Source organism: Electrona antarctica, assembly GCF_951216825.1.
Source record: "Electrona antarctica genome assembly, chromosome: 8".
Taxonomy (NCBI): Eukaryota; Metazoa; Chordata; class Actinopteri; order Myctophiformes; family Myctophidae; genus Electrona; species Electrona antarctica.
Window position 1 is genome coordinate 16,717,311 of NC_136789.1, and position 12,299 is coordinate 16,729,609.

The 12,299-nt window shown below is 43.7% G+C and overlaps 1 protein-coding gene across 1 annotated transcript in view; it reads right to left on the minus strand.

Moving 5' to 3' along the window:
• Positions 1–4,574: 4,574 nt before the first annotated feature.
• The window catches only part of ubl3a (ubiquitin-like 3a), a 52,352-nt gene continuing 44,627 nt past the window's right edge, over positions 4,575–12,299 (minus strand). The window contains exons 5-6 of the mRNA XM_079508394.1: positions 10,022–10,099; positions 4,575–7,782 (exon numbers count right to left, since the gene is read on the minus strand). Of these exons, the coding sequence (XP_079364520.1) occupies positions 7,730–7,782; positions 10,022–10,099 (131 nt within the window). The 3' untranslated portion in view covers positions 4,575–7,729. The remainder of the gene's footprint in view (positions 7,783–10,021; positions 10,100–12,299) is intronic.

A 12,299-nucleotide genomic window follows, 5' to 3' on the forward strand; every position in this document is an offset into this window, starting at 1 on the left:
TGGGCAATTGGATACCCTAAGTATAACATAGGGTTAAAGTGATTCCTCATTTTGCTCGGGACCCTCTGCCAGATTCTGGAACCCCCTCAAAGACCCATGGGGCCACTTTGAGAATCACTGCACTATAAATCACAGAGCTCAAACCAAATACATTTCCATGATTCTTCTTTGACAGTCATACAATGTCTCTTCTTGAGGTATAAATCAGGAGAACACTGGCGGCTTGTGTGTGTGTGTGTGTGTGTGTGTGTGTGTGTGTGTGTGTGTGTGTGTGTGTGTGTGTGTGTGTGTGTGTGTGTGTGTGTGTGTGTGTGTGTGCACGTGCGACGTGCGTGCGTGCACGTGCATGCGTGTTTGTGCGTCACGTTGCCTCTGTCTGCAGACGACTGTACTACTATCTGCTTAGCCTTGGACTGCTGAAAAGTCCTTTTGATATCAAACTGTCTGGGGAAAAAGCAGGCGCTGGGCTACTGCTGACCTCTGCACTGCTTTGATAGAAAAGAAGCCAGTCAGTCACTGGAGCTTTAATTGGACACTGCTGTTCCCCATGACTTATTTTCACTCCTGATTATGTCATTGTGCTTAAGAGTGCAAAATTGTATTTTCGATTTAGAGGGATGGCTAGTGTCATCCAGGACAACAATGTTTGCATCTGGATAGAAAAGATTGTCTACTAAATTAATGTTGTTATGCGCTGAGTGCAGTGCACATTAACAGCTAAAATGATGGGTACATTTTCTGTTCACAGATCTACTCTGGGAAGAAATCTACACTGGGAGGAAACTCTGGGGGAGGCCTGCAGCTGTCCTGACGTGCAAATCGTCCGTCCGACCTGAGTATAAGGCCAGGGGCGAAAGACTAATCGAACCATCAACCATTTAGTAGCCGATTCCCTCCGAAGTTTCCCTCGGCAAAGCCCTGCTTTCTCATTTGGCAAGTAGAAGATGCTATATGTCACAGAGGAAGGGAATCATGGCTATGGCCGCAGGCAAAGGGAAATAGACTGTTTGCTGTGTAGTGGCTGCTCATCTGTTGATAACTAACTGTATAGACTGTAAAGGGAAATAGACTGTTTGCTGTGTAGTGGCTGCCATCATCTGTTGATAACTAACTGTATAGACTAGACTGTTTGCTGTGTAGTGGCTGCCATCATCTGTTGATAACTAACTGTATAGACTGTTTGCTGTGTAGTGGCTGCCATCATCTGTTGAAAACTAACTGTATAGACTGTTTGCTGTGTAGTGGCTGCCATCATCTGTTGATAACTAACTGTATAGACTGTTTGCTGTGTAGTGGCTGCCATCATCTGTTGATAACTAACTGTATAGACTAGACTGTTTGCTGTGTAGTGGCTGCCATCATCTGTTGATAACTAACTGTATAGACTGTTTGCTGTGTAGTGGCTGCCATCATCTGTTGATAACTAACTGTATAGACTAGACTGTTTGCTGTGTAGTGGCTGCCATCATCTGTTGATAACTAACTGTATAGACTTGTATAGAACAGACAGTGCAAGAGAGCAGACAAATACAGCAAGCTTAGTCGCACAGCAACTCTCAAAGCCTTGTTAATCCTGGCCACCTGGACTGGTAGGTCTACTCTGTTTCTGGTGTCAGAGTGACATCTAGTGGTGTCATTGCTGCAACTGCATGAGCAAACGGTCATCACACAGAAGGGTCTTTCTTGAACTAGGGCCCACAGATAAGTGATAATGATTCATTGGAGCCCAGAGCTATATGGGGCCCATCATCATCCCCGTCGCATCTACAGTATACAAAGACATTAGAAGTGTTTGTATATCTAGTGTTTAGTATCAAGACTTTTAGGCTTTTAATACAGAAATACTGTACATAACCATCTCGTTTTAGTTATTATTTATTTTAGACTAGGCTACTAGATGTTTTGCACCTGGATGTTTCTCACCACTTTAATGACTGAGAAATATATGGTACCATTTCCTTATTTTGTTCTTTGTTTAAAGACCCTCTAAAATAAATTAATTGTTTAGTTATTAACACATTATTCTGTATTGTGTGTGAAAGTTTTTGCTGTTCAGAATGAACTTCCAAAATGCATGAGATCAACAGACACACGCACTATGCATGCATGCACACGCACACACATTCAAATTGTAATTATGGTTTTGTTCTGAAACTCCACTGTCCAGTTTGTTTGACTAACCTCTTCTACCACTTGGTGGTGCTGTTTTCAAATAGATACTTTGTTTGTGGGACATTACCCATGAATGCAGACCAGCCCCCAATGAAACAACCTGGATTTGAAGTGAACCAGGGACTCCCATGTGGAACCGCGTCCCTTGGGCTTGAGGCACGTGTATTCTACACTTGCAATATGCACTGATTTCACCCTATTAGAGAGTGACAAGTGGCTGTTATAAGATATCCATCTACCTGATGCCTAAGCTACGCTCCGACACACAACACGGTTGCCTGTCGAAAATAGCCGATCTACAATCTCACAATATAATGCATGGAGAGAGTTTAGATCATCTATTGTCGGTGTCCAACACGAGGTATATGGCGAGGTATATAAAACCAGGCATTAGTCAGAGATACCCATGCCATGTTTAGCTTATGACAAACATGTTTGAGCCTGAATGATCCACCCATACACCTCCACAGAGAGATTAAATGTAGCAAAACATGAGACTGATACTTATTATGTGTAATGATTTAGTCCAAGGGAAAACACCCGTAGCTCCTCTGGAGTGATGAGTGTCAGCCATGTGAAATCACTGTCTCAGTGGCCATTGTGGTTAGTGTCCTACCCTGAGACTGGGAGGCCGAGGCCGCATTGAATCCCTGGCCGACTCGCACAAAGACTATGAAAAGGAGACCCAATGCCTACCTTCTTTCTTGGCACTCAGCATCAAGGGTTGGATACTAGTGTCATGTCGAGGGGGTATTCTTGAATATTAAGCTGCCTCACACTAAGGAAACAGTAGATAGGCCCCTGAACTATGGCCACATGGCTCGAGAAGCCTTGGTTCCCAAGGCTACTAACATATATGAAATCACAGATATTTCAGTGACAAATTCAGGAGAAATATGTCCTGTTGTGTACTATATTGTACGTATTTATATGTGGTCATAACATTATACAGCCTCTGGGAACAGCAGTCATAGTCTTATCTTATCCTCAAATATCAAACATCTGATAATGACACAAGTCATGAGACAAGATAACTGTCATTGTACCAGAGCCTGAGGCCATCTTTAAAACAGTAATCCATCTGTACTCACAGATGGCTCTATTGTCCAGAGCAGCCAAGGGAGGATGGTTTAATGTCATACACGCCCGCACATGCATGCATGCACGCACGCACACACGCACACACAGAGAATGAGCTGTCCCGGGACTTGAGTGGTACAGTAAAGAAAAAAAGAACAGTCCACCGTTTTTCTCAAACACTCTGTGTGTGTGTGTGTGTGTGTGTGTGTGTGTGTGTGTGTGTGTGTGCGTGTGTGTGTGTGTGTGTGTGTGCGTGTGTGTGTGTGTGCGTGCGTGCGTGTGCGCATGAGCAGCATAAAAAGAATAGTTGTATTCATGAATAACCCAGCCCACACTACGTCCATTGTGTGTACAGAGTAAGACTGGGCAGGCAGGGAAAGGGAAGAGAGAGAGAGAGATGAAGCATAGAGGATGAAGGGAAAAGTGAAACACCAACTAGAATTTCAATCAAGGCTAAAGGCTGCGTCGACACTTTCTGTTGGACACATCATTCGAATGTAGTGCATTTAGTATGCACATGCACTGTAGAAAATAGTGTTGTTTTTTAATAGAATAGGCTAGCTCTGCTAAGGACAAGGTGACTGAGCATTAACCACAAACAGTATACAGTACACTGTACTTCATCAGATGACAATGACAAATAAATACAATAGATCATAGCCGCTCACAAGCAAGCTCTCAATGTATCACAATGTATTTTAGCATCATTGTATTATAATAGTACTGCTACCACTACTTTTTGCTGTTAATATAATACAGTATTCAATCAACATTTCCAAGGTGCTGTAAGTGTTGGCTAAAACATGTTTATGTTGTTAAAAATGTTAAAAGCTCTATATTCTGATAGTAATCATTGGCATAGTAGTTGTTCAGTAACCAGAGTTTTCCTGTCTCTCCAGCTTTTTCATAAACTTAAAATACTATTTCAGGTTGGTCACCGATTTCATCCAATCAGGAGAGAGAGATTTTGTGTGCTCATTGTTTTCATCGCTTCCAATTTATGGCTTATGGCTGTATCCTGGATGAGTTCTCTCTCCCGATTGGATGAAATTGGTATCCTGACCTGAAAATGAATTTTCTGTTTACCTAAGAGCTGGAGACGGGAGGCCCCTGTTACTGAACCAACACTCTCGATGACACTCTCAATGATTAATATGGGATTATGAGATAATTACTCCTTTAAACAAAAAATATATCTTACAATTCCAAAAAGACTGTGTGTGCCAGACAAATGAGACTTAATTCCAATGGTTTACATCTAATAACGGAGATATAAAGCTTGACGCTATAGTTACCTCACAATCAATCGTGACAAAGGCAACGCACTTCAATAATTTTTATTTAAGTTTAGAGATGTAATCCATTTGAAGTTCTTTAGAGGGAAAAGGGGAGGCATTAGTGCTATTTACAATTGGCTTGAAAACTTTTATTTCTGTACAGATTTGAAACCCTGATCAATATAAACAATATTCTTAAGACCTAGTGCTGTTACAAAGTGATTCTTTAAAGCAAAAAATAAAATACAAATTACATTAAATTATAAACAGCTGAAAATAACAAGACCAAAAACAGCACAGAAGAGAAACTAAAAAAAATACCGTCTGTCAATGATTAGGGGCGTTTTTGCTGCTGTTAAGTACAAGACATTGTCAGCGAATGAGAGTAAGAATTGGCTAGAGGCTAACCATATACACATTTGTAGACTAAACATCGATATACTGTATCTCAACAAGATCTAGAGTCATCATGTTCTATATATAAGATTCATATTAAATATATTCTACATTATGTTACCTTAGTCTGGAACATTATTCCCCCATTGGAAAAATATAAAATAAAATAATATTTTTTTTATGTACTGTATATATTTTGTATTCAATGAAGGAGCACATGCTTCGGTTGTGCAAAGAAAATAAAACTCAGAGACAGGGGGGGGGGGGGGGGGGGGGGAGATTTGTAAGAGTAAAAGTAAGTGAATTTAAAACTAAAAATAATAAGGAACATTTCATTCCAAGTTCATTTCCCTGCTTGGATTGCAAATGTCAGCAAGATCCATCAACAACACTGTGAGAAGAGTTAAAATGAGAAGATAATAATAATAATAATAATAATAATAATAGTAATGGAGAGATGTGTGTGTTCCCTTTCTTCCTACTGGGGAAGACAGGGATAGATGGATGGACAACAGTGTGAGGGTAGAAGGCCCACTTATACTCTGTGGATAAAGATAAGGACAGAGCTAATGCGTCCTTACTGTCGTGTTCATTTCATGTTGCGTGTTGTCTGAAAGCTTACGTAGGCGCAATATACGTATCCGCAAGGTGCAATACCCCAGGGGACAGTGGGCATCCCAACACCACAGGGGACAGTGGGCATCCCAATACCACAGGGGACAGTGGGCATCCCAATACCACAGGGGACAGTGGGCATCCCATGCCAGGGGACAGTGGGCATCCCAATACCCCAGGGGACAGTGGGCATCCCAATACCCCAGGGGACAGTGGGCATCCCAATACCCCAGGGGACAGTGGGCATCCCAATACCCCAGGGGACAGTGGGCATCCCAATACCCCAGGGGACAGTGGGCATCCCAATACCCCAGGGGACAGTGGGCATCCCAATACCCCAGGGGACAGTGGGCATCCCAATACCCCAGGGGACAGTGGGCATCCCAATACCACAGGGGACAGTGGGCATCCCAATACCCCAGGGGACAGTGGGCATCCCATGCCAGGGGACAGTGGGCATCCCAATACCACAGGGGACAGTGGGCATCCCAATACCACAGGGGACAGTGGGCATCCCATGCCAGGGGACAGTGGGCATCCCAATACCACAGGGGACAGTGGGCATCCCATGCCAGGGGACAGTGGGCGGGCATCCCATGTCAGACGGACACATAAAACACTACACAGCGAAGACATAATAAGGTAGAAGGGATATCTGTGTGACACCAATTACACTTTCCACCCCCGCTTTTTTGCCTCTTTCTCAGACGATACATCCACATCACCTCCTGTACCAGTCCCCATGTTTGTGTCAATATGGACGTACATGGATGTATAAGGGCATGTAGCATTATGGAGGAACTGTGTAGGAGTAGGTCGTTGCCCTATCCTTCCCTCTTCTGCGTGAAATGGTTGAACCTCCATCTAGACACTAAAGTATGGAGCAAAAGAATGTGAGGAATACTGCTTGCGTTCTGAACGCATACATAGATGGGATCCATTCTGAACAGGAGTATAAATGAGCCAACAGGGGGATGGATTAAAGGGGACGAAGGTTGGAAGCTGGGTCAGGCATGAAAGAAGACCGACGAGAGCTTTCCCCAACTCAACACTGGTCGGTCAGTGATCTGCGTGGACTGTCATTGAAGCAACGTCACAGACCAGTCAAAACAATGACAGCAACACTGGTTATGTGTTTGTCTCACGTGTTTGTCAAGTCTGTTTTACACGTATGTCTTATGACCGTGTTGTGTGCTGAAAATAGCACGTCTACCAGCTCACAACACGTCTCGATGCGACGCGGTGAGAGATTGTAGATCTGCTATTTTCATTGTGCGGCACCGCCAACAGTCTCAACACTGCCGACAGCATTATGCATGGCCAAGTAGAATCTGCTTGTTCCGCTTCAAGCTAAAATCTATCTTTACTCTCGTGTGCACGTTAAGGGCACATGCAGAGGAGGGCAGTAGAAAAGGACACGTGTGTAAGTGTGTACAAGCCTATGTATGTGTCTTTGTCCGAGTTGTCTGATCAGGCACATTATCGCATTATCAGTTACACCAAGCACATACGGCGGACAGCTTCTGAATATTTGTTTGTGTGTATGGATGGATGTCCGTGTGCTTGTGTAGGTGTGTTTTGGAGGAACTGTGCGTTGGTCAAACAAAAATCCTGATGGTCAATATGAGAGAACAAGACCAATGCACGCGAAAAGACCCTGACAGGACTGTTACTACAACAGACCGGCTGGGGTTTGCTAAAAGAAAGAAAGGAAAAAAAAAAATGGATTGCGAATACAGTATGTGTGTTTGTATGTCTGTGGGTGTGGTTTTTAGAAGGCTTAAAAACGTGTACACTTGAAACATAACACAACATGCGAAAACTCTACTGATCCAGTTCTTCCATTCCTGTTCTGATAATCAATGGAGTAGTTACAACAAAGAAATCAATTCCATCATCAATGATGAATGCCCCATTCCTAAATCTGTGTCCCGGTGTCAGCCTGAGCCTGCCTTGTATGTGCTGTGCTGTGTGTGTGTGTGTGTGTGTGTGTGTGTGTGTGTGTGTGTGTGTGTGTGTGTGTGTGTGTGTGTGTGTGTGTGTGTGTGTGTGTGTGTCTGTGTGTATCTGTGTGTGTCCGTGTACGTCAGCATTGTGGGACAGGCTGCAGAGCAGGGGCGAGCTTGCTAGGTGTCCAGGACTGCGAGGAAGAGGAGGAGGAAGGTGGTGTTGATGGCGGAGGTGTGTATTTACAGAATGACACAGCAGTTGCTCTCCCCGGTCTTTTCTCGATTCCTCTGACCTGCGAACACACACACACACACACACACACACACACACACACACACACACACACACACACACACACACACACACACACACACACACACACACACACACACACACACACACACACACACACACACACACACACAGTCAGATCAATAGACCAGTGAATAAACATAAGGTATATACTATATTATATATACTAGACCTTACCGTTCTGAATATATGAACACCAAGTTATGTACAGTGTGGGTAATGCGATGTAATAGATCACATTACTGATTGGGAGGGAATTGTCCTATAGCGCACATAGGCTATGTAGATTTATCCTCCGAAAAGCATGTTTTTGCAATAAACGTCTTAAAATTCCGCATTTGCGGAGACCCCTATGGATGAAGATGGAATTGCTTTGGGCTCTCCGTTCATTAAACCACCCTCGACATGTGAATGAAATTTGGGGTGGATTGGACATTCCGTTGGTGATTTGTGTCATTGTTTTGTAAAACAGGCCCCTCCCAATGCCGATTACAGCCAAACGATACGGACTATGATAATTCTGCCTGTGGTGTTTTAATCGGATAGGTCCAGAGATCATGTGTACAGTCTGATATGTCCAGAGATCATGTGTACAGTCTGATAGGTCCAGAGATCATGTGTACAGTCTGATAGGTCCAGAGATCATGTGTACAGTCTGATAGGTCCAGAGATCATGTGTACAGTCTGATAGGTCCAGAGATCATGTGTACAGTCTGATAGGTCCAGAGATCATGTGTACAGTCTGATAGGTCCAGAGATCATGTGTACAGTCTGATAGGTCCAGAGATCATGTGTACAGTCTGATAGGTCCAGAGATCATGTGTACAGTCTGATAGGTCCAGAGATCATGTGTACAGTCTTTTTGTGAGATTTGCACAAAAGCTGTAGGTGGAAGAGCAAAAAGTGTGTTTTGAAGAAAAGTCTAAATGGCCGTGGGCGTGGCATATATGGGGAGATGCGTCATGACCTTAGAGTATATATGAATAGAGACGGCACCCGAGTTCTCCTCCCATCCACTTGCATTAAGTTGCTCAAAAGCGCATGAGGCGATTTCACTGTGCATTCTGGGTAGGAACAGAGTGCATTCTGGGATGGATTGGGCCCAGACACATGAACGCGCTGCCGCTGACTATCATTGCAGGCATTCAGCGTTCACGTGTCATCGTGAACGTGCACAATGATAGTCAACGGACCAGCGCGTTCATGTGTTTGGGCCCACACTGCAATATCAAATTCGGCCACTATGTCCATTTCGCCTCAGGGTTTCATCTGGGTGCCGTCTCCATTCATATATACTCTAAGGTCATGACCCAAGGAATCCAGGGAAAGTGAAAATTTGATTTTCCGACCTACGGTTCAAGAGTTATAAAGCGACATGTAAAGTGTGCTGTTATAGCGCCACCATGAGGCAGACTGATGGCAGAATTATTTATTACATTATTTTTTATAATTGTTATGAACCGTTTTAACGTTGTGTTTGCCTATAATGACACGTCCAAAGTCGGGATGACAGGTTGAAAGTGATAAAAGCTGCGGTAATGTGACATTCACATTTGTTCAAAATAAGACAGTTTAGTCATAACTCGAGAATGCAGAATACAGAATTTGTCTTTTCTGAAGAGAGTTGAAGTGAGCAGTATTTATTTTTGGTCACATTTTAGATATTTTTATTTATGCACATGAAGGGGGACGGCATACATTAACATTTACCATGAATATTGAAGAATACTGTACTTTGATCAACAATTAAATAGTAAAATACTATACTGTAAGCCCCCCAATCCCAATGCTGCTACTGTACACATTATTCAATTCAATTCAATTCAATTTTATTTATTTAAGTGTCAAATCACAACAAGTTGTCTCAAGACACTTTACAACCAACAAAGATCCACCCAGAGCAAGCAATATTGCGACAATGGTAACGAAAAACTCCCCCCCCCCCTGGCCTGCTGTAAGCAATTGACATACAATTACCCAGCATGGTGACCTTACATAACATTATGAATTCTAGACACCATGCTATGTCCCGCGGATACATTTGGAGAAACTGGTTATTTGCAGCAAAATGACTGTTGAGGAAACAAAAGCCATGTGTGGAGAGAGAAATCATGGCGGAGAATAGAGTGCTCAGAGTTGTTTGGCGTGTGAAAGGCCTGCTGAAAAGAGAGAGGAGAGGGGGGGGGGGGGGGCTATAGCGGCGGTGGAAAGCCGGTTACCTTGGGAATTTGGCTCAGGCAAGGTCTCTCTGGCGACTAAGTGCATCACTGTGGTCTTCCCCAAGGGCAGTTTGAGAGCTGGCAGAGAGAGAGAGAGAGAGAGAGAGAGAGAGAGAGAGAGAGAGAGACATGTGATAAAGATGTGAGCCACATCCATGATTATAAAAGTCATACATCCTCGTCTATCATCATCTGACGCACTCACAATAATGCCAGTGACGCATGTGTGCGTGTTTATGCGCGTTTGTGTGTCTGGCGCAGTATGCTGCCATTGTTGGACTTTGTGTCTCAAAAGGATCCTAACAGCGTGATGTACACAGCCTTTTATGGCATGGGCTGAAGACATCTAGAACATGGTTCGTCTGCACAGTCCGTTTGTCTGTCTATAGTATATAGCAGCGATGGTGTTACATAAGACAAACACACTTGGAATGGGAAATAGAGGGGGGGGAAATGGAATTGGAAGGGTTTTCTAATAACTTTGTAAAGCTACTACTGTCATTTGTGCGAAACACTCTTGAAGTATTGCATTGTGGGTTTGAGCTGACAGGTCCTTTTTGGTGTCAATCAAGTGAACTTAATTCAAGATGCCAAAAGAAGTTATATATTTTTAGGGGAATGTCATGTGATCTTCCTTTGTAGCCTTTGTAATCTATCTACTTTTGGGCACCCCTGGTATACAGTGGCTTGCAAAAATATACTCACAATGCACTGTGGTCGGATGCCTTGTGAGCTTGTAAATCCACTATAAATCCACTATTGTAGGACTTTTCAGCAGGACTTTGTATCTCAAAAAGATCCTAACAATGTACAATGTACAACTTTTTATGGCATGGGCTGAAGACATCTAGAATATGGTTATAGATCTAGAACATGGTTCTAGATGTCTGCATATCTAGCAGATCTATATAGACAATCTGTTTGTCTATAGTATAGACAAACAGTCTATATCTACTCCTTAGGGAACAGACAGACAGACTGTATAGACTCTATACAGTCTGTCTGTCTGTTCCCTAAGGAGTAGACCAATCACAGCTCATGCTGCTACTTGCGTGACAACACAAAACAGATGGCCCAATAGATGGCTATAAATGACGGAGCTGGGAATGCTCAGTGAAGTGAAAAGTGAAACTCATGGGCATGCAAGCAAAAATAAAATTTTGAACCACATTTTGTACTTTGTTAAGTATTTTATACTAAGGACAATGTAGAGAAGCAGCCAGCCTGCGTAGTGTGGCTTCCAGACTGAACAACGCATTGTGAGTTTAACCCATAATACGGGAAAGTGTCCGTGTCATTTTAGATTTTAGCGTTGGCTATTCAAAACAAATAGCAGATGTACAAGCTCACAGCACGTCACTTTGTGCCATGCTGCAAGCTTGTACATCTGCTATTTTTGAAGTCAGTGTCAGATTGTTCAAACATGTTAACCCAATGATAAGGGAATCAGTTGGTAGTGGCAGTAATGCATCTACTCAGTGTAACAGGGTTGGTGACTAGCCAGCGACATCCTATTCTTACATCATACACCCAAACCCAGCATGACGGAAGAACAAAAATGGCCGACGTGTGAATACATTCTATTGTCCGTCAACTGAAAGTTTTTAAAAAAAACCTTTGTGTTAATTAATTTATGCATTTGTAGAAAGTGTAACCAAATGGATGCTTACGGGTGCATTTGGTTCCATTTGTGCTCTCTCTGAGTTAAATTAACACTGAGGTGTGTAGAAGTGTAGAAGTGAGGCCCAGGCAGCTGCTTCAAAAGAAATGGTAAACGCTTGCATTTCTATGGCGCCTTTCTCCAAAGTGCTTCACAATGTGCATCACACGTCGTTCACCCATTCGCACACCGATGGTCGGAGGACACCACGCAAGGCAACGCCCTGCTCTCACTGGGAGCAGTTAGGGCTGCAGTGCTTTGGGCTCACTGGGAGCAGTTAGGGCTGCAGTGCTTTGCTCTCACTGGGAGCAGTTAGGGCTGCAGTGCTTTGGTCTCACTGGGAGCAGTTAGGGCTGCAGTGCTTTGGTCTCACTGGGAGCAGTTAGGGCTGCAGTGCTTTGGTCTCACTGGGAGCAGTTAGGGCTGCAGTGCTTTGCTCTCACTGGGAGCAGTTAGGGCTGCAGTGCTTTGCTCTCACTGGGAGCAGTTAGGGCTGCAGTGCTTTGCGCACACTTTGACACACAGCCAGGAGGAGCCGGGGATCCAACCGGGAACCATCGGATTCCAAGACGCCTAGAGTTGTTCCGATACCGATACTCCCTAAAATGCTGGTATCGG